The 21,757-nt window shown below is 49.0% G+C and overlaps 1 protein-coding gene across 1 annotated transcript in view; it reads left to right on the forward strand.

The window, feature by feature from the left end:
* Positions 1–5,163: 5,163 nt before the first annotated feature.
* The window catches only part of GXYLT2 (glucoside xylosyltransferase 2), a 52,064-nt gene continuing 35,470 nt past the window's right edge, over positions 5,164–21,757 (forward strand). Inside the window, exon 1 of the mRNA XM_073644766.1 lies at positions 5,164–5,615. Within this exon, the coding sequence (XP_073500867.1) occupies positions 5,347–5,615 (269 nt within the window). The 5' untranslated portion in view covers positions 5,164–5,346. The remainder of the gene's footprint in view (positions 5,616–21,757) is intronic.

Genomic DNA, 21,757 nt, shown 5'->3' on the forward strand with positions numbered 1-21,757 from the left:
GGGAGAATTTTCTCAGACCCTCCCATCACACAGGCCCTGAGGCGCGGGCTACTCTCACAAGGAGTGCAAAGTTTGGGAAGATGCTGAGGGAGTACCTTGCCGACCGTACCAATGTCCTCCGTGATTCCTCTGTGCCTTATAATTATTGGGTATCCAAGCTGGATACGTGGAATGAACTGGCTCTCTACGCCTTGGAGACCCTGGCCTGCCCTGCCGCCAGCGTTTTATCAGAGCGGGTTTTTAGTGCTGCTGGTGGAATTATAACTGATAAGCGCATCCGCCTATCAACTGAAAATGCTGACAGGCTGACTCTTATAAAAATGAACAAGGGCTGGATTGGGCCAGACTTCTCAACACCACCGAATGATAGCTGCGTAACACAAACTCAAATCCAGTGTCTTTTTCTTGGGAGGTGTATTCCCATGCACCTTTTCACACCCACACATGGGTATACGCTTCCTGATTTGGGCTATTTGCTCTTGTCCTCCTCCTTCTCCTCCTCCTCCACAACCATATCACCAGGGTGACCGTGGTCCGTGATGCAACACCCACATAATTTTTTTAAAGGATGTTTATGATGCCCGTAAAGAATTTTTTATACAGTATGTTCATGTATACCCCCCAGGGGTAAATGTTTGTCAGCACATACACTTTGTGCATGGGCACTACAAGTATAGGAGACCCGCTCCTTTCTAATGGGAACATTTTTTTTATGAGGCCCTCCTCCATGTCTCTTCCAAGGGGCATTGGAGTGCCTCCCAATTTTTGGCAGCCCTCGCATTCACTGCATAGGCCAACACTATGGGAGACTTACTTCTTAATAATGGGAACATTGTTTTGAGGAGGCCCTCTGATCTCCATGTCTCTTCCAAGTGGCATTGAAGTGCCTCCAAATTTTTGGCAACCCTTGCATTCACTGCATAGGCAAACACAATGGGAGACCTACTTCCTAGTAATGGGAACATTGTTTTCAGGAGGCCCTCCTCTAAGTCTCTTCAAAGGGGTATTGGGGTGCATCCAAATTTTCAAAGTGGTATTGGGGTGCGTCCAAATTTTAGGAAGCCCTGCCACTCACTGCATACGCAATAACAGTATAGGAGACCCACTCTTTAGTAATGGGAACAATAAAACATAGCCGGCTGATGGCTCTCTAAGAATAGTGAGGGCCGACTGCTGGTCCTTTAAGAATAGTAAAGGCCGCCTGATGGCCCTATAAAAATAGGCTTTGAGACTTTCAGAGTCCCTCCTTCATAAATGAAACAGGATGTGTCTGATCATGTTGCACACACCACATGGCCAGATAAGGTTGTAAAATGTTAAAATGACATTTCCTGGTGAATGCATTTGTCACGGTTGAAAGCAATGCAAAAGTGAAAAAAACGCATCAAAAGCGCTACGTGTGAACATAGCCCAAGGTGTGGAGTAGCATTTTTGGTTTTGGTTATTTATTTTGCCTTATATACAAGTCATTACCCTGGAAAGGATGTTCCTTAACATATTTCCCAGGAAAATCCATTTTGGTTTTGTTTTTGTATGTTTTATTGTGAGTCCGTAATAGTGGTGTAATACCTCTGACAACGTTGTTGACAGAAGTGATCTGGGAGTCAGAAATGCTTCCAGGGGTCTTCACCATGCTGTTCTCATGTCATTTGAGCACTGTTCCCATCGATTTGGGCAATTTTTAGGCCCTCTGCAGACCGCCGGGGGGAGCCGCCTGAAAATTGCTCGAGTTTCCCATAGACTTACATTGGGCTCGTTGCTCGGGTCGAGCACCTGAGTATTCCAATGTGCTCGACCCGAGCAACGAGTACCTGAGCATTTTAGTGCTCGGTCATCACTATTAGTTTCCACTTTACGTATCAAGGCAACTTTTCATGTAGCTGCAGAACCTCTTTAAAGAAGATGTGTAGCCCCTTACTTTTCATGCACTTAGAGCTGCTGCATGCAATGGGGGACAGTTGCAGAGGCAATTTTGGCAGGTATTGTGCAAAAAATGTCCCGCCTGCTTTGCCACAGAGTATTTCAATACTTGATGCCATGCATTTAGCTATAATAGGTGAAGGGGTTGCAAGCGCATGCGGGCCCTGGAGCCTACGGGGCCCCAAAAGGTCCTTTTGGCTCATATGAAAAGACCATTGCTTTTAAAGACTTGCAATAGTTTGGGGCCCGCTGCATTGGGGAACACGAGCTTCAAGTTACGCCACTGCTTGATGAGGTAATGAGATGAGCTGTACATCCCCATCAAGACGTCTATACACTATAGATAAATAATGTCTGCATCCACTGATTTTAGTTTGACCCCTATACTATGTCTGAAAGAGTCCTAAGTTCACATGTTGGCGTAAAGAAGAATCAGGCATGTTTGGTTTTAATATGCCTGATCCTTTGCTTCTGCAAGGAAATATCTGATGCCAGAGGTTGGAGTCCCCTTTACTATACACATAGACACAGCGTTTCTTCCTTCTATATCTGAGCTACAGTTTACCATTTTTGTACCACTCATGGCCAAGACATGATTTAGTTACTGCAGTACTTATCCTCTTCTCCTATGGCTTCTTTAAAGCCCTTGCTGAGTATAATGCCGTAGAATCCACCTTGTGTTCCCTCCTTCGCCCTTTATATGTGCTTTGTATAGAACTTTCTGTGCACAGAGACGAAGGGCAGCAGGTTATAGTTCGAAGGGCACCTTTATGTGCACTGTGGGCATAGACATGTCAGTACCAGGATACTGAAGCTCCAGATTCAGCAGGGGGTGCAGTGCTAGTTCTTCCTGTATTTTTCTATGGGCAGCCCAATAGTCTTTTCTGTTGTGATGACAAACCTCCAATTACAAAGATAGGTATACACTTTTTGACTGTTGGACCCCACATGTGCCATTTTGGTGCAGTATTTCTACTCTATTTTTTAAGTAAAAAATATATTATAAATAGAGGGTAAGTATATAGAAAAATCACACATGTAAGATCCGCACTATGCAGAATGGAAGATGCAAGACAGCAGAGTTACATTTCAGGACAATCCAAAACATAAATTGATATTTGCCAGATGTAAAATCCGCACGACATGTTGATAAGCGCGCTGCTATACTTCCACATTGCATGGAAATCTGCAGCCTTTCCGCTTTGTGCAAATTTCTGAAAGGATTGAGGGGTTGTCCAGGATTGGGGTCCATGTCTGCAGTCACTCTATGTGACTGCAGAATTGTGAATCCCCGCAGGACGCACTGTCAGGATTCTCTGTTGTCAGCGCTGGGAGAGGGCAGACGTGTGACCACAATTATGAATACTACCGGCCACATTCTGACTAGACATGTTTGGCCTCGCTCTATACACTTGTATGGAGCGAGGCTGTGCACGTCTAGTCGTCACATAACCTCATGTATGCAAATTGCATACTTTCAGTCACAATCCCGCCAGCTTCCAGTGCCAGCATCGGAGAATCCTGACATCACTGTGTGCGCTGTGAGGATTCACAATTCTGCAGTCACATAGAGTAACTGCAGACATGGGCCCCAAGCCTGGACAACCCCTTTAAGGCTAGGAATACACTGTATCTGTGCCCACAGTTGGGTGAACATGCTCAGGAGGTATGCACCCAATAGTGGCCACAGTGAGACCTCTGTCCATCATAGGGACCCATTGGTAAAAAATAATGGTATACTGCATAGTATTCATTTCTTTGCAGTAGCCTTATGTGAAATAAAGCACAGTCTGCTGTGCTTTCCTATATATTTTAATCCCTTTCAGGAGATTCTGCCTCAAAATTTCACCCTACAATTTCTGGTAAGTTAGATAACCAAAGTAAGCCAACTTGTCTAAAGATGCTGCAAATCTATTAAGATCTCTTTCAGATGCCTTTTTATTCTGTGTAAGAGAAAAGAACGGAGCGGATTTCATCAGTGTGCGATTTTTCATGCATTTTTTTGTCTGCTTTTACCATTAGTCTGGGATCTGTATTTTTGATCAGTATTTCACCAGTAGGCCACGTTCAGTACTTGGTCAGTATTTTACACCAGTATTTGAAAGCCAAAATTAGGAGTGGAACAATCAGAGGAAAAGTATAATAGAAGCACATCACCACTTCTGTATTTTCACCCACTCCAGGTTTTGGCTTACAAATACAAAGGTAAAATACTGACCAAATACTGAATGTGTGAACGAAGCCGTATTTGTATGCTCAGACAAGGAGTGTCTCCAAAAAACAGCCCAGCTTTCAATCTTTCAATTATGGTTTGTCTCTTTAAGTTCCACTACTGGCATACAAACACTGATGAAAAATACTGACCAAATAGTGACGTGTGAATGAGACCTAATTAAAAAGTAAGGTCTTATTCAGACATCTGATTTTTGCGTACGAGTGCTATCCTTGTTTTTCACGGATAGCATTGGTAGCTGTAATAGTCTATGGGGCCATTCACATGTCTGATTTTTCCTTGGACAGAGTAACCTGCTGAAAATTTCAGAGACCTATCCAATTTTTATGTGAAACTCGGATCAAAATTTGCAATGGAAGACAATGGGTCTGTGAAAAAATCTGACCGCACTCGGAAGACATCACGATCACAGACTCTCAGAATGGAGAAGGTGGAACTTCTTTTCTCTTTCATTTCTCCACATACGAGAACATCGGATCACACCCTGATCAGAATAATTGGTCTGTTATTCTCGTACGTGAAAAAACCTGACCCATTTTATTGAATAAGCCAGTTTTAGCTGCAAATCAGATCAAAAAACAGACGCGTCTCCATTTTTCTTTTTCTTTCTTCAGACAATTGTTCTGTAAAAAAGAACAGATGTGTGAACAGCTACATAGATTATATTGGCCACTTGTTCTATCTTTAGTAAATCAGCCCCATGTGTGAAATTAATTATTCTTAGAATAATCATTATTCTGGTTCTTGTCACCCTTCTCTCATTGATATAGATATAAAACAAGTGCTAGATAAAAACTGATGACTCAGTGACATGTATAGTGGTGTATTTTGATGGAAATGCTCTTTAGTTGCTCCTATGTTGGGAGAATCCACTTTGGAATGTTTACAGTAGAACGTTGATACAATGTATCTTCTTGTAACAGTGACAGAGCGGGTGCGCGCCCTCTATAGGTCAGAGCAGGAACAGCAGCGCGTGTAGAATGTGTCATAAAGAACAGAGGGAGCTTGAGCTCCACACATTACGGTAGGATCCCTCCCACCTCTGTCTCCTCTGCCCCCCTCCCCCTGCCCTGACAATCGGATACGTGGTGCCTGCAGCCCCCGGAGCTCCCTGTGGAAGCTTCTCACAATGTTGATCCCCAAGGGGTAAGAAGCCCCCCTCCAAATATGATCTACAAGGGAGACCCCACACTATGAGGATCCATTGCAAGCTCCTGATCAGCTTGCTCTGCCTGGTGGGGCTTCTGATCCTATATCTCTTCCTGGGGAATACAGATGAACCCCCTGGTAAAGGAACCAGGAGATCCAAACTTCCAGCCCCCTCTGGACATAACCTGGTGCAGCCCACCACCACCACAACCCCTGGGCACTTCAGAGCCATAGAGGAGCACAAACCAAAAAAAGAGTCCAGGGTGAAGAAGAAGAAGAAAAGCAACACGAAGGAGAAACCAGCTAAAACTAGGTAAGAAGAAGTTCAGGAGGCAGCTGCTGCAGAACATCTTGTAGTTTCTATAATGATTGAGAGCTGTGGTCCCTGTAGTGAATGTGTTCTGTTTGTTTACAATTGTTTGTTTATTGTTTATAGAAATGATTACTATGTATCAATTCACATTTCCTGATACTGCGCTGAGTAATCCAAGAATAATTTAGAAAAGATGCAAACTTTTGGTTGGGGGGTTTTGGTTTTTATCAGATTGCCTTTGTCAGTATGTAACAATATTTTAAATATTGCAATATATTGTTCTCTTCAAGGAATTTTCCACTTTTAGCCCCGTTCTCATATGTCATTGACACATGTCAGTAGATAACATTGGTCGTGGACGGTCCATGACTCCCAGCAATTCCCAGAACTGTTGTGACTGGTTCCAAACCCACTTAGCACTAGATGGCGATTTATTTAAATCCGGTTGTTTCACTCATCCTGACTTTTACAGTCTGCGTATAGACGGCCCTGGGGTCTCCTGATCCGAACTCAGCCTCATGTTTGCTTTTGAGGGTGTTGAGTTCGGATCAGGACTTCTTCTGCCAGTTTGGACATTGTTGTTCGTTCTCGAACCGTAAAACCGGCGGCCTAATTTCATTAAATTTAGTGCAGTTGGGTCAACCATGATCAGTGATAACTGGAGGTGAGCGAAACCGAACTGTAAAGTTCGGGGTTTGTACTGGACACCTAGTGTCCGGTGCTGAACTCCGAACACGGACTTCTCCCGGAAGTCCATTTTAGTGTTCGGAATTCCGGGACAACAGAGATAAAGAGAGACCCCCTAGCCCTTACTCCGTCCATTTTACAGCACCAAAGTTCAGGTCCCCATTGACTATTATGGGGTTCGGGTACAGTTCTGGTACCCAAACCGAACTTTGGAGAAAAGTTTGGTCGAACCCAAACATCCCTGGGTCCGCTCATCCCTAGTGATGATGCATTTGGACAAGTAGATCTAACAAAGAAATGATTATTAATGTAATCATCCAACAAAAACATTTGATCGGAGGGTTTATGGCAGCAAAAAAAAAAAAAAAGATTATGAGCAGCTCATCGCCTGGTATAAATAGAGGACGCGCCGCCGATAACAACCTATTGTATATGAGGACCGAGCCGTCGTACTAGAAATCATTCTGTCCCCATTGTTTGTCAGCTTGTGTGAACAGTCCAGTAAACAAGCGCCGAACGACTTGTTATATAAGTGATCGCACTCGTTAATGTGTATCGACAGGCCAATATCGACAGGTATGAATGCACCATGGGTATTCCTAATGAAGATGGCGTTCAGGGCAGGTGTCCTGTGCGCCAAAAAATACAGGATATTTAGACACAGCGTTAGGACGGCAAACTGAAACTTTGCAAAAAAAAAAAAAATAGTGTTAAAGGGTTTTTAGGGAACACTATTTTGATGGCCTATACATATCAGATCATCATCATGAGATATTTGAAGGGGCCAAGTTTCAGGTCCCCACCATTGTGATCCTATGGGTAGGCCATCAAAATTGTAATCCCAGAAAACCCCCTTAAAGTTTCTTAAATTCTTAATTTTTGGAACTGGTGGTTCTATCTATTGAAGTTACAGTTCTTTGCAGCGATTTCTACGTTCAGCTCTGTTTACTGTTTGCAATTCCGCTGGCGGCCGGATGTAACCAGCTGATTATTGGGGCACCAGACCTCCCCCATCAATCTAATATTGACAACTTATCCTTGGAATAGGTCATCAATATCATAAATCTAGACAACTCCTTTAAAGAAAAACTCCGGGCCAAGTAGATGGGGTATGCTAGTCCAGTATATTTCATAATGCTACATTAATGGGGCTACTGGGACCCCCACTATTGTCTTCTACGGTCAGTTCCACAGACATTGAATGGCGCAGCAGAAGATCTTCTTGATCACCTTTCCAATCGGACTCCTCCTAGGCTACAGTTTTGAGGCTACGGAAAAAGAGGGACAAGGGTTCCCCTATTCTGTCAATTTTGGAGGGTCCCAGGGTATGTACCACTCTAATCTTGCACCACTTAATAGATGATAAATGCTTAAACCTGGAATGCACTTTTTTAAAGAGGCAGAGCATGACACCATCCCCTCCAGCCATAACACAATTTTAACCGTTTTGCCCTGAGTGTTCCTTTTAATTACTGTAACTTTTTCTACATTGGGTGATATTATTGGTGGCAACATTGATTTCCAGTGCTCCCGGGGACTTGCAGTTTTAGAGTTGAAGAGTCTCGTATCTCAGCAGTAACATTTCGGTAATATATGTCTCCTGACTGCCGCCAGAGCCATAAAGTGCTCTTGATGTTAAATTGCTGTACAGAGAATGATTACTGCTGCATTTAGCAAGCGATTCGCTCGATCTAAGCAGTAATGTATTAGTTTACACGTCTCAGCAGTGCCATCATTTTAATAGAAGCGCAAGTTTTAATTTGAGTGACAGTAAAAAGTTGGATTCTGGCATAAAGTTTAGTTCTCTGTGATATTATCCATGGTGCGGAGTCAGCGCAGCAACATCCACGTGTGTGCCGAGGAACCGACGCGGATGCATCCGTGCCGAGGAACCGACGCGGATGCATCCGTGCCGAGGAACCGACGCGGATGCATCCGTGCCGAGGAACCGACGCGGATGCATCCGTGCCGAGGAACCGACGCGGATGCATCCGTGCCGAGACTATCGGAGATCATAGGGTTGCCTAAACTGTGCAGAATGAGCCAAGGAAGGTTGGGGGATGTGTGGCGCTCTTTCAAGCTTGAAAGTTATATTCTATCCATAACTTTTTTACCGCAGTGGCCCCCAGCGATTCGTAGAACTGATCCCTGGCTAAACGGAGCGGAGGTCGATCATGCACACTCCCGCTCCATTCATTCTAATGGGAGTGCCAAAGATTGCCAAGCTTTTCACTCAACTAATCTCAGGCGCTCTCATTAAGAGTAAATGGAACGGTAGTGCACATGTTCGTCCTCCGCTCCATTGAAGAGGCCCAGTTCTCGGGATCGCTGGGAGTCAAGGAAGTAATTCCCTATAACTTTCTAATTTCAGAATACCCCTTTAAGTGAAACCATCCCCTGGACTCATCTGCTCTCCATCAAAAGTTTATATCTCTATCTCGTCAGCACCCCTTGCTCTGTGAAGTGGGTCCCATAGATAGGGTGGAAGATTTTCTATAGGAACGGTCACTTGCCATAAATATATAATTATTTTATCCGGTGTAAATGCCGCTGTTCTCCTGAATCCGGCGATGTTTTTCTTTTGTTCCTGCACCTCTCCGTTCCTGAGATATGGGCTTGTTGTTTTTCTGGATATAAATCTTTTCTTTTTAGCCAAGTGCTCAAGAAAACGCCCAATGAGAAGATTTTCTTAGTGACACGCCCAGTTGGCTAAAAAGACTTTGTAACGGGTCTGGGAGGTGGAACCTCTGTGCAACTATACAAGGGGGCAGTCCTTGTAAGGAAGCGGGTGGCTCCCAGGGAAGACGGGCAGGTAGACATGGCAAGTGACAGGGACAGTCTCTGGGTAGAGGGGCAGGTAGTCACGGCAAGTGACAGGGACAGTCTCTGGGTAGAAGGACAGCAGGCAGGTGGCTGGTGAGCGCTCCCAGGTGAGCGGGCGAGAGTCTCTGGACGGGCAGGTGGTCACGGCAAGTGACGGCAGAGCCTCCAGGTAGGCTAGCAGACAGGTAGCAGGTGAGCGCTCCCAGGTGAGCAGGCAAGAGTCTCTGGACAGGCAGGTGGTCACGGCAAGTGACGGCGGAGCCTCCAGGTAGGCTAGCAGGCAGGTAGCAGGTGAACGCTGCCAGGTGAGCGGGCAGGCTGGTCCATAGACAGACTGACAGGTGTCGGAAAGCAGACCGTCGGACCCCAGGCTTGCAAGCAGGTAAACGGATATCAGGCAGGAATCTGGCAGGTAACTGGCAGGTAACAGGCAGGAATCCGGCAGGTGACTGGCAGGTAACAAGCAGGAATCTGGCAGGTGACTGGCTGGTAACTGGTAACGGGACCTGAGGGCTGAAGCAGAGTGAAGGCTTTGCAACAACATTGCTCGGGCACCTCCATTTTGGAGGAGGTGCCTTAAATATGGGAAGTCCTCCGGCAATTGGCCGGGGACTCCTTAGGACTGCGCGCGCGGTCCCTTTAAGAGAGGGGGAGCTTGCGCACGCCCTAAGCACACTGCCGGGGAAGGAGCGCGTGCCGGAAGCAGCGGGGAGAGAAGCGCTGGAGGACGCCGCGCCAGGAGTGGGGAGGTGAGAGGGACGGCGTCTCTGCCTAGTACGGGGCAGAGACGCCGATGCTACAGTACCCCCCCCTTTAGGCCCCCTCTTTTTTTGGCCAGAAAGAAATTTTTCAAGGAGAAGCGGGGCGTTGATGTTCTCCCTGGGTTCCCAAGTTCTCTCCTCAGGACCAAACCCCTTCCAATCTACCAGAAAAAAAGGTCTTTCCTCTTACCCTCTTGGAGGCCAGAATACTCTCTACCTCAAAGACGTCATCAGCGGAAACCGGAGCAGGAGGGGCACCTGGATTATTGGAAAAAGAGTTAAAGACAACGGGTTTGAGGAGAGATACGTGGAAGGAGTTGGGAATCCGTAGGGTGGCCGGGAGTTTTAATTTGTAGGCCACAGGGTTAATTTGCCTGAGGACTTCGAAGGGACCGATGAATCGAGGGCCCAACTTGAAGGAGGGTACTTTGAGCCGCACATGTTTGGACGAGAGCCAAACCTTGTCTCCCAGACGGAATTGAGGCGGATCCAGACGTCTCTTATCAGCATATCTCTTCATCCGCTCAGAGGACAGAAGAAGAGTGGACCTGGTACTCTCCCAAATAGTAGAAAATTTGCTGACAAGAGACTCCGCAGCAGGGTTGTCCACAGAAACGGAGACAGGGAGCGGAATCCGGAGGTGCTGGCCATGGACAATAAAGAACGGGGACTTGGAAGAGGATTCGCTCTCGTGGTTATTATAAGAGAACTCGGCCCAAGGAAGGAGGTCCACCCAATCAGAATGGTGGGCATTAACAAAGTGCCGGAGATAGCTGGTAAGGATCTGATTGATCCGCTCCACTTGACCATTGGACTGAGGGTGGTAAGCGGAGGAGAAGTCCAGGGTGACGTCCAGCAGTTTACATGTGGCTCTCCAGAAGCGTGAGGTAAACTGAACCCCTCGATCCGACACGATGTGGAGGGGTAGGCCATGGAGACGGAAGATATGGCGAATAAAGTCCTTAGCCAGCTCAGGTGCAGACGGAAGACCAGGCAGGGGAATGAAGTGGGCCATTTTATAGAAGCGGTCCGCGACCACCCAAATGACAGTACACCCGGCAGAGACAGGAAGATCGGTAATGAAGTCCATAGCGATGTGTTGCCACGGGGCAACAGGTATGGGAAGCGGCAGGAGATGACCAGCTGGTAAGTGTCTGGGAATTTTGTTGCGGCCACAAGATGAACAGGCAGAGACGAAGTCTACCACATCCTTACGCAGGGTAGACCACCAGTAATGCCGGGAAATGAGTAGGAAGGTCTTCTTTTGGCCGGCATGGCCAGCTAGTTTAGAAGAATGACCCCAGCGAAGAACCCTCTCACGGTCTGGAGGCGCCACGAACGTCTTGCCGGGTGGAAGACGAGTCAAATCCAAGGGGGCCACATTCATCACCTTGGAGGGGTCGATAATGTGCATAGGCTCCTCCTCTTGGTCGGAGGACAGGAAGGATCGGGACAAGGCATCAGCTTTGACATTTTTGTCCGCCGGGCGGAAATGAAGGATGAAATCGAAGCGGGCAAAGAACAAAGACCACCGGGCTTGACGTGGATTAAGTCTCTGGGCATTTTGGAGATATGCCAGGTTCTTGTGATCCGTATAGATGATCACCGTGTATAGGGCCCCTTCAAGCAGGTAACGCCACTCCTCCAGCGCCAATTTAACGGCAAGCAGTTCTCGGTCTCCTATGGAGTAATTGCGCTCAGAGGAGGAGAAGATTTTAGAGAAAAAGCCGCAGGTTACCATTCTCCCGGAGGAAGACTTCTGGGTGAGCACCGCTCCGGCTCCAGAGGAGGAGGCATCAACCTCCAGGTAGAACTGTTTGTTGCATTACGAACGGTGCAGCACAGGGGCAGAGGAGAAGGCTTGTTTCAGGGAAAGGAAGGCCTCCTCAGCTTCGGATGACCATACCTTGGGATTTGCTCCCTTACGGGTGAGCGCAGATATGGGCGCAGTCCGTGACGAGAAGTGAGGAATGAAGAGACGATAGTAATTGGTGAAGCCCAGGAATCGCTGTATCGCCTTCAAGCCCTCCGGATGGGGCCACTTTAGGACAGCAGAGAGCTTCTCGGGATCCATTCGCAAGCCTGTCTGGGAGATAACATAGCCCAGGAAAGGAAGAGAGGTCTGCTCAAAAAGGCACTTCTCGTATTTAGCATAGAGGTGGTGCTGCCTGAGCCTAAGCAGGACCTGACGAACATCCCTCTGGTGTGTGGGAAGATCCGGAGAGAAGACCAAGATGTCGTCCAGGTATACCACCACGCAGGAGTAAAGAAGGTCACGGAAGATGTCGTTGACCAGTTCTTGGAAGACGGCGGGAGCATTGCAGAGACCGAAGGGCATCACACGGTACTCATAGTGTCCGTCCCGGGTATTAAATGCTGTTTTCCACTCGTCTCCTTGACGGATACGGACCAGGTTATAAGCTCCACGTAGATCCAGCTTGGAGAAGATCCTGGCGCCTTTAAGACGATCAAATAACTCAGAGATGAGCGGGAGGGGGTATTTATTTTTAACCGTGATCTGATTGAGTCCTCTATAGTCAATACAGGGGCGTAGCGAGCCGTCTTTCTTTTTGACAAAGAAGAATCCGGCTCCAGCCGGGGAGGTAGATTTCCGGATAAATCCCCTAGCCAGATTCTCTTCAATGTACTCAGACATGGCCCGGGTCTCGGCTGCAGACAACGGGTAGATACGCCCACGGGGAGGAGTGGTGCCAGGTACCAGGTCGATCGGGCAGTCATATGGCCTATGGGGTGGCAACGTCTCTGCTTCCTTCTTACCGAAGACGTCTGCATAGGGCCAGTAAGGAGCCGGGAGACCTGGTAAATTAGCTGGAGTAGGCGGAGGGCGAACTGGGCGGACCGGAACCAGGCAGGTCCTATGGCAGTCTGGACCCCATCGGAGTACTTCACCGGATCGCCTGTTCAATACGGGTTCGTGTGTCTGGAGCCAAGGTAGACCTAGCAACAGGGAGTGAGAAAGTCCGGACAACACATGGAATGAGATTTCCTCAGAGTGCAGCATTCCCACCTGCAGGGTTATGGGTTCAGTGACGAGCAGGATGGTCTCCGAGAGAAGTCTTCCATCCACGGAGGCGACTGATAATGGTTCAGCCAGGGACTTGGTGGGAATATGGTATCTCTCTACCAGAGACTGGGAGATGAGGTTTCCAGCAGCTCCAGAATCCAGGTGGGCAAGTTCAAAGTGACGGTTTTCCCCCCAAGCAATAGAGACCGGTAAAGTCAGAGATGGAGAGGGCTTACTTTTGTCTAGGACGACCTCTCCGAGTGGTCCTAGACACTGGCGTTTCCCGGCTTCTCCGGGCAGGAACGGATGAAGTGCTCCATACTGCCACAATAGAAACAGCTTCCCTCGGCTCGGCGAGATTCTTGGCGAGATTTGACCATCTTGGTCTGGTCGATCTGCATAGGTTCAGGCGAGGGCGCCCGCGGAGTGACTGATTGAGAGGCAGGTCTCAGGGAAGTAGGAGCAGAGCAAGAAAAGTCTTTCTCTCAGGTAGTCTCTTTGGCACGTTCTTGGAACCGGATGCCAATCCGGGTAGCTAGTGACACCAGGTCATCCAGAGTGGTAGGAATGTCCCGACCAGCTAACTCGTCCTTAATCCGACCGGAAAGACCCTCCCAGAAGACGGACACCAGAGCCTCATTTTCCCAGGCAAGCTCAGAAGCGAGGGTGCGGAACCGTATGGCATATTGGCCCACGGTGAGACTCCCTTGGCGGAGACGTAGCAGTGAGGAGGCAGAAGAGGTTTTCCGTCCAGGTTCATCGAAGACTTTCCGGAAAGCAGCGAGGAAAGACGGCAGGTCGGACACCAGGGGATCCCCTCTCTCCCACAGGGGATTTAGCCATGCCAGTGCCTCCCCAGTAAGATGGGACATGATGAAGGCCACCTTGGCCCGGTCAGAGATGAACTGGTATGCCAATAGCTCAAAGTGCAGGGTGCACTGGTTTATGAAACCCCGAGCTAAAGTAGGTTCGCCGGCAAAGCGTGGAGGTGCCAGAAGCCGAGGTCCATAGTCGGGTACCATGAAGGGACTGGATTGCGGTACCGCAGGAATGGGCACGGCTGGACCAGAGGTAGACATAGACAAGTCACACAATGCGCCTAGACGAGAGTTAACGGACCGTAGATAGAACAGTACCACCTCCTGCTGAGTTTTCTGACGTAAGACTTCCTGGTGCAGATCAGAGATCTGGGGGCCACCGGGTTCCATGGCCCGAGCAAACTGTAACGGGTCTGGGAGGTGGAACCTCTGTGCAACTATACAAGGGGGCAGTCCTTGTAATGAAGCGGGTGGCTCCCAGGGAAGACGGGCAGGTAGACACGGCAAGTGAGAGGGACAGTCTCTGGGTAGAGGGGCAGGTAGTCACGGCAAGTGACAGGGACAGTCTCTGGGTAAAAGGACGGGTACTCACGGCAAGTGACAGGGACAGTCTCTGGGTAGAAGGACAGCAGGCAGGTGGCTGGTGAGCGCTCCCAGGTGAGCGGGCGAGAGTCTCTGGACGGGCAGGTGGTCACGGCAAGTGACGGCAGAGCCTCCAGGTAGGCTAGCAGACAGGTAGCAGGTGAGCGCTCCCAGGTGAGCAGGCAAGAGTCTCTGGACAGGCAGGTGGTCACGGCAAGTGACTGCGGAGCCTCCAGGTAGGCTAGCAGGCAGGTAGCAGGTGAACGCTCCCAGGTGAGCGGGCAGGCTGGTCCATAGACAGACTGACAGGTGTCGGAAAGCAGACCGTCGGACCTCAGGCTAGCAAGCAGGTAAACGGATATCAGGCAGGAATCTGGCAGGTAACTGGCAGGTAACAGGCAGGAATCCGGCAGGTGACTGGCAGATAACAAGCAGGAATCTGGCAGGTGACTGGCTGGTAACTGGTAACGGGACCTGAGGGCTGAAGCAGAGTGAAGGCTTTGCAACAACATTGCTCGGGCACCTCCATTTTGGAGGAGGTGCCTTAAATATGGGAAGTCCTCCGGCAATTGGCCGGGGACTCCTTAGGACGGCGCGCGCGGTCCCTTTAAGAGAGGGGGAGCGCGCACGCCAGAAGCAGCGGGGAGAGAAGCGCTGGAGGACGCCGCGCCAGGAGCGGGGAGGTGAGAGGGACGGCGTCTCTGCCTAGTACTTGGCAGAGACGCCGATGCTACAGACTTGATTTGAATACAGGAAAGAAGGGGCCATATTTCAGGAACAGAGAGGCGCAGGAACAAAAGAAAAACATCACCGGTTTCAGGAGAACAGCGGCATTTACACCAGGTAATAAAAATTACATATTTATGGCAAGTGACAGATCCCCTTTAAACGTGGCCATACAAATTCAATGGCTGTCAGCAGAACACCTTTTCAGTTGCCAGCTATTTCTTCTGACCTCCCCATGTACATGCGCACTGATGGACCTCAGCAAAACAAAGTGGGGATTTGGGGGATTTCAGCGGGTGCTTAGGAGCGGGGCTTAATTGTGCCATGTAAATGTTTTAAATATGACATGTCTTTCTGGTTGCATTAAATTGATTTATGTAACGTGCGCCATCTTAGTGCCAGTCATTCCATTTTCACTGATTCCTACATTTCTGTATTTTAGGAAATGATAAATCTCCCCTTCATTATGTCCTAAAGGATTTTATTATAGGGTGGGCACACTGGCCACTTTCCCTGGGTCATCTGCCAACATAGTGACCTAGGAAAACTCCAACAGCAACCCGGCCTGATGATGGCCGTCTATCCTGTACCTTATAATGGGGGTCTCGGAGGCCTTCACCAACCTCAGTCTTGCTCTGCACATAGTAAATGGGTCCCGCTGGGCTTAGGGCCTGGCTTCTCAGCAATTTTTGGCCCGAGAGTAACATAGAGCATTTCATTTTGGCAGCTGTGATCCGTACACACGAAGCCTCGGTGGAAGGGTCAGGCTGTAATTTCATTTTTTGCTCCAGGTTTATGCTGCTCTGGGAATCTGTAGTCTGTTATCCAGACTTCTCGGTTACGTAATAACCTTTTGGCCGGCGTTCTGCGCTCTTTTATCAGGTTTTATTCTGTGGTTATTATAACAATGTACTATTATAGTTACACGTACACTCCTACTCCGCACATCGATGGCACAAGGGTTCATTAGGGCAGAGTTGGGCTGTCGGTGCCGCCTTTTTCATCCGTGTTGTGATCATTATTTTCAGATGCGGTTTCATTTGCAAATGTGAACTGTGTATGATAATTACATGTTGAGAAACCTGGGTTTAAGCTTCTCTGCTTTTTCAGGGAACACGGTAAGAAATCTATAAGTTTTGCCCTTGCAGTTAACTTTTTTTTCTGCCAAGTTTCAGCAAGACTTTTTGGTTGGTGACACAGCAGCTGCCAAACACATCTAGTTCCACCCATCCTCAAAAGGATCAGATAGGCTAAACAGGACCTGTTACTTTACATAAATATGTATTTTTTATTTTTTTTATTTTTACCTGGTGTAAATGTGGCTGTTCTCCTGAATCCAGTGAAGTTTTTCTTTTGTTCCTGTGCCTTTCCATTCCTGAGATATGGCCCCTTCTTCCCTGTATGTAAATGTAGTCTTTTTAACTAAGTGGGCTGTGGTCTTGATGTCCACGCCCATTATGCTACAAAGACTGGATTTGCATGCAGTGAAGAAGGGGCCATATCTCAGGAACAAAGAGGCGCAGGAACACAATAAAAATGATGCCGGATTCAGGAGAATAACGGCATTTACACCTGGGAAAACAATTACATATTTACAACAAACCTAATCCAAGCTGTAAGAGTTTTGTTTCTCCAATTCTCGATTTTCAAGGACAATGAGTTTTTATTACGGCATTGGCTTCATGAAAACTTGCTTAAAGAGTTATCCCATCTCTGCTTTTCAAGACATTGATGGGTTTAACTGCTGTTTTGTGCACAAAGAATATGTTATGCACATGCCCGGACTGACTGACGTGTGCGTGTTTAGTGATTCCACTGGACCATGAACCGGAGAGTGCCTGGAGGGGCGTAACTAAGTATCTATCGCACGACGGCATACGACGCCTGTGCACCAGGGAGGAACCGAGCAGAGGGACCAGGTCAGACCCCGGACACGGCTGTTGACCCACACCGGGGAATACAGGAACAGGCAGGTTAGGCTGGCACACTGACTGGTGGGTATAGGCAGGCACGGCTGGTTATTTAGACGGGCGGGCACTGGTAAGCACGACTGGTATGCAGGCAGGGGGTACTGGCAAGCACGGCTGGAGTGCCGACAGGGAGGCACTAGCAGGTTGGAGCACAGACTGGATAAGATCCAGTACAGACTGGGACTCAGGAACAGAACCGCAGATGCAGTAGACAAGCAGAGCAGAGCGAGACCGCCGGAGGAGTGAACAAGAGCAGGGCGAGGCCGCCTGGAGCGGTGAGCAAAGGCAGGGCAGAGCGAGACCGCCTGGAGTGGTGAGCAAAGGCAGAGCAGAGCGAGACCACCTGGAGCGGTGAGCAAAGGCAGAGCAGAGCGAGACCGCCTGGAGCGGTGAGCAAAGGCAGAGCAGAGCGAGACCGCCTGGAGCGGTGAGCAAAGGCAGAGCAGGCAAGAACCGCCGGAGCGGTGAGCAAGGCAGAGCAGGCAAGAACCGCCGGAGTGGTGAGCAAGGCAGAGCAGGCAGGAACCGCCGGAGCGGTGAGCAAGGCAGAGCAGGCAAGAACCGCCGGAGCGGTCAGCAAGGCAGAGCAGGCAAGAACCGCCAGAGCGGTGAGCAAGGCAGAGCGGGCAGAAACCGCCGGAGCGGTTAGCAAGTCAGGGCAGAGAGAAACCGCCAGAGCGGTGAGCAAGACAGAGCAGGCAAGAACCGCCGGAGCTGTGAGCAAGGCAGAGCGGGCAGAAACCGCCGGAGCAGTTAGCAAGTCAGGGCAGAGAGAAACCGCCGGAGCGGTGAGCAAGGCAGAGCAGGCAAGAACAGCCAGAGCGGTGAGCAAGGCAGAGCAGGCAAGAACCGCCAGAGCGGTGAGCAAAGGCAGAGCAGGCAAGAACCGCCGGAGCGGTGAGCAAGGCAGAGCAGGCAAGAACCGCCGGAGCAGTGAGCAAGGCAGAGCAGGCAAGAACCGCCGGAGCGGTGAGCTAGGCAGAGCAGGCAAGAACCGCCGGAGCGGTGAGCAAGGCAGAGCAGGCAAGAACTGCCGGAGCGGTGAGCAAGGCAGAGCAGGCAAGAACCGCAGGAGCGGTGAGCAAGGCAGAGCAGGCAAGAACCGCCGGAGCGATGAGCAAGGCAGAGCAGGCAAGAACCGCCGGAGCGGTGAGCAAGGCAGAGCAGGCAAGAACTGCCGGAGCGGTGAGCGAGGCAGAGCAGGCAAGAACCGCCGGAGCGGTGAGCAAGGCAGAGCAGGCAAGAACCGCCGGAGCGGTGAACAAGGCAGAGCAGGCAAGAACCGCCAGAGCGGTGAGCAAGGCAGAGCAGGCAAGAACCGCCGGAGCGGTGAGCAAGGCAGAGCAGGCAAGAACCGCCGGTGCGGTGAGCAAGGCCGAGCAGGCAAGAACCGCCGGAGCGGTGAGCAAAGGCCGAGCAGGCAAGAACCGCCAGAGCGGTGAGCAAAGGCCGAGCAGGCAAGAACCGCCAGAGCGGTGAGCAAGGCAGAGCAGGCAAGAACCGCCGGAGTGGTGAGCAAGGCAGAGCAGGCAAGAACCGCCGGAGCGGTGAGCAAGACAGAGCAGAGGGGACAGGGCTCTGTTCACACGGAACAGACTGGAAGGGAAAGGCAGAACCAGATACACACAAGATGCTTGCAATGAAGTAGCGAGTGGACTAAAAACTCACAAACGGAAGTACAGCGACAACGAGTAGGAGTTAGGAGCAGGTTCAGACTCTGCGGAAAAAGGGAAGGTATGGACATAGAGAAAAACAGGAAACAGGTTAGGAGACAGTTCAGACAGGAACTGTTACTGCAACAAATACAGGAACGAGCCAAGGTAAAGCCAAGTGCTGGTTCAGACAATGCAGGAGAAAGGGAAGGTACGGACATAGAGAAAAACAGGAAGCAGGTTAGGAGACAGTTCAGACAGGAACTGTTACTGCAACAAATACAGGAACGAGCCAAGGTAAAGCCAAGTGCTGGTTCAGACAATGCAGGAGAAAGGGAAGGTACGGACATAGAGAAAAACAGGATGTAGGTTAGGAGACAGTTCAGACAGGAACTGTTACTGCAGCGAGATACAGGAGCGAGTCTGGGTATGCGGCCCCTAGAGGGCGGGACGAACAGGCTAGGAGCGTGTTCAGACAGGCCTGGAAATACAGCCTCCAGGAAGGCAGACAGGCAGGCAAGAAAACACAGAATAGGACCTGGCACATTCAGAGTGAAAGAGCACACTGAATGAACACGTTGCTCAGGCACCAGCTTCCAGGTGAAGCTGGTTTAAATATCCAGTGACGGACAGCAATAGGCTGAGGACGCATTAGGGGTGTGCCCACAGCAGCTACAAGAAGCAGGAAGAGATCGGGTGCCGCCCTTAAGCAGCCAGAACAGAGGCAAGCAGACAGCATGGAAAGAAGCCAGGCTAGCAGACTGGACTGGTGATCAAGTTTGCGATCTTGCATGGTGAGAGATGGTGCACCATGCAAGCCCTCCACCAGGTATGTTACAGAATATAATTTATCGGCAGCACATCTACTGTTTACACGTGCCAATGTTCTGCCGGAATCATAATTTTAATTCCAGCATGAATGATCCAATTACCCGACCAACGAGCTTGTTCCCGATTATCGACCCGTCTAAATGGGCCTTTAAGCAGACCATATACATGAGATAACTACTGGACAAACGTTCATTCTCCAGACCACTGTCTCCCTCTCTCATTCCCCCTGTAGCAAAATCAGGTAAGTGAGGGTTGTTTATGTAAATGGTGTTCCCCAGGAGCAGGAGACAATAATAGTTTTACGCAATTGGCAGAGCATGAGCCCGCTAGAGTCAATGTATTCCCTATAGGCAATAAGGGGGTTGGCAAATTGTGCCCAGCCCTCGACGTTGGGCAGAGGGGGAGGATATGTAGCAAGGCTAGGTAGGTGAGGGTTTAGTTCTAGCATTGCAGGTCTTGATTAGGAGTGTGTTGCTAAGAACCAAGAAATGGATGTAGCAGAGTGGAATGTGTGAATGCTGGTGAGTGACCAGCCAAAATGTAAGCTGTAGATGGGAGAGACAAGCCAGGGTTTCTGAAATGGATACTGCTCGTGTCAGCAGGTGTCGCTGGTCAGTCAGTGTGTCTGCCGGAGTATTAGATGTTTGATGCTTAGATTCTGTAAGAGGCTGAATATTGAGCAGCTGAACTGTTCTGTTTTCTGATACTGCTGTATGGACTCTTTGATTTTACTTTCTGCTGGAAGTTTATGGACTTAATAAACCTTCCTGCGTGCCTGTGCGAACGTTACCCTACCTGCGGCCTGAAAGCATGAAAATCCCTACACCCCATACACATAAGGGCTCAGCTTGGCCGAGTGTTCATGTGTTTTCCTCGGAGAAAGCTTTTTCCAGATTCCTCTCCCTGAAAATAAAAAGATCCACCATTAAAATTCCCAATGCCCGATCCTTCTCTTCCCCGACATCATCTGTCTTGGGAGGGTCGGGAAGCCCCCCATACATGTCAGATGTCGTCCATCGATTTTGGTCAATTTTCATGTAATGTGCATTGTACAGTATTATATTGTTGGCAAACCTCTAGACACTTATGTATTTGGGATTTTAGAACCGAGTGTTATTTGTGATTTTATGTAGCAATTATATATCCATTCATGATGGATGTTACAGAGTTTAGATGAAGGACTATATTGGCTGGAGGTTAACTTCTAATAGAAGTGTTAAATGTACATTACGGAGGGCGATGCCAACGAGGAGAATATAAATGGGAATTTCCTGCGTTGTTACCGTTCAGATACTTTTAAGTTTCAATTATACATTGTTACCGAGCCGGCTGCGTGTGCCATGTCTCCATAGGGTTTGGCAGGCGATATAATGCGGAATCGTACAACGTCTCCACGTTACATTTAATGCTCTGTTTAAAAAGGATTTGTGAGTTTTGACAGCTTCATAAGTAAAGACGAGAAACACAAATTTTCCTGTAGAGAATTCAAAGCGCAAAAACCCCCGGTTGTGATGAATATAATGTATCAGTATTCTCAGCTTCTCGTCTCTATTGGCCTTTTGTGCTTGTCTTGTTAATACGTTGTTGCGCTCTCTGGAGTGTTGCATCAGTCGAAGTAACACGGATTCCCCCATCTCTGATGGAATAAGTTATCTGTCCCGTATTCAGCGGGGGGTTGTTGTAGCAGCAGAAGCTGGAGATCATAGGATTGCGGCTTGTCAGTCATTGCTGACTATAGGAGACGGACTGATGGGATGTGAATTGTCCTTGCTGCAACTAATGTGAGCTGTAGAGGTTTTTTTCGCTTCTATAAAACCAATTTCAGATTGGTGAGTCTCCAGCTCATTGCGTGCTGCGATCAGGTGATCGCTGCAGCCTCTACATAACTGTGTACACTGAACTACGTAATTGCAGCTGTGCTGGTTTTTGCATCTTGTTCCCATGCTCTTGCCCCTTTGAACTGACTAGAGCTGGATCCTCACCGGTCTGTAGAAGTTTTCCTCTTCTATAAAACAAATTTCAGATTGGTGGGTGTGCAGCTCATAGCAACTCTACAGAGGCGTGCTATGATCAGGTGATCGCTGCAGCCTCTACATTACTCTGAACTATTTGCAACTGTGCTGGATTTTGCGACTTTCGACCCATCCACTTGCCCCTTCCAACAGACTAGACCTGGACCTTCACCAATTTGTTGAGGTTTTCTGCTTCGACAAAACCAATTTCAGATTGGTGAGTCTCCAGCTCATTGTGTGCTGTGATCAGGTGAT

Source organism: Phyllobates terribilis, unplaced genomic scaffold, assembly GCF_046119375.1.
Source record: "Phyllobates terribilis strain yellow unplaced genomic scaffold, ASM4611937v1 Scaffold_8__6_contigs__length_399053987, whole genome shotgun sequence".
Taxonomy (NCBI): Eukaryota; Metazoa; Chordata; class Amphibia; order Anura; family Dendrobatidae; genus Phyllobates; species Phyllobates terribilis.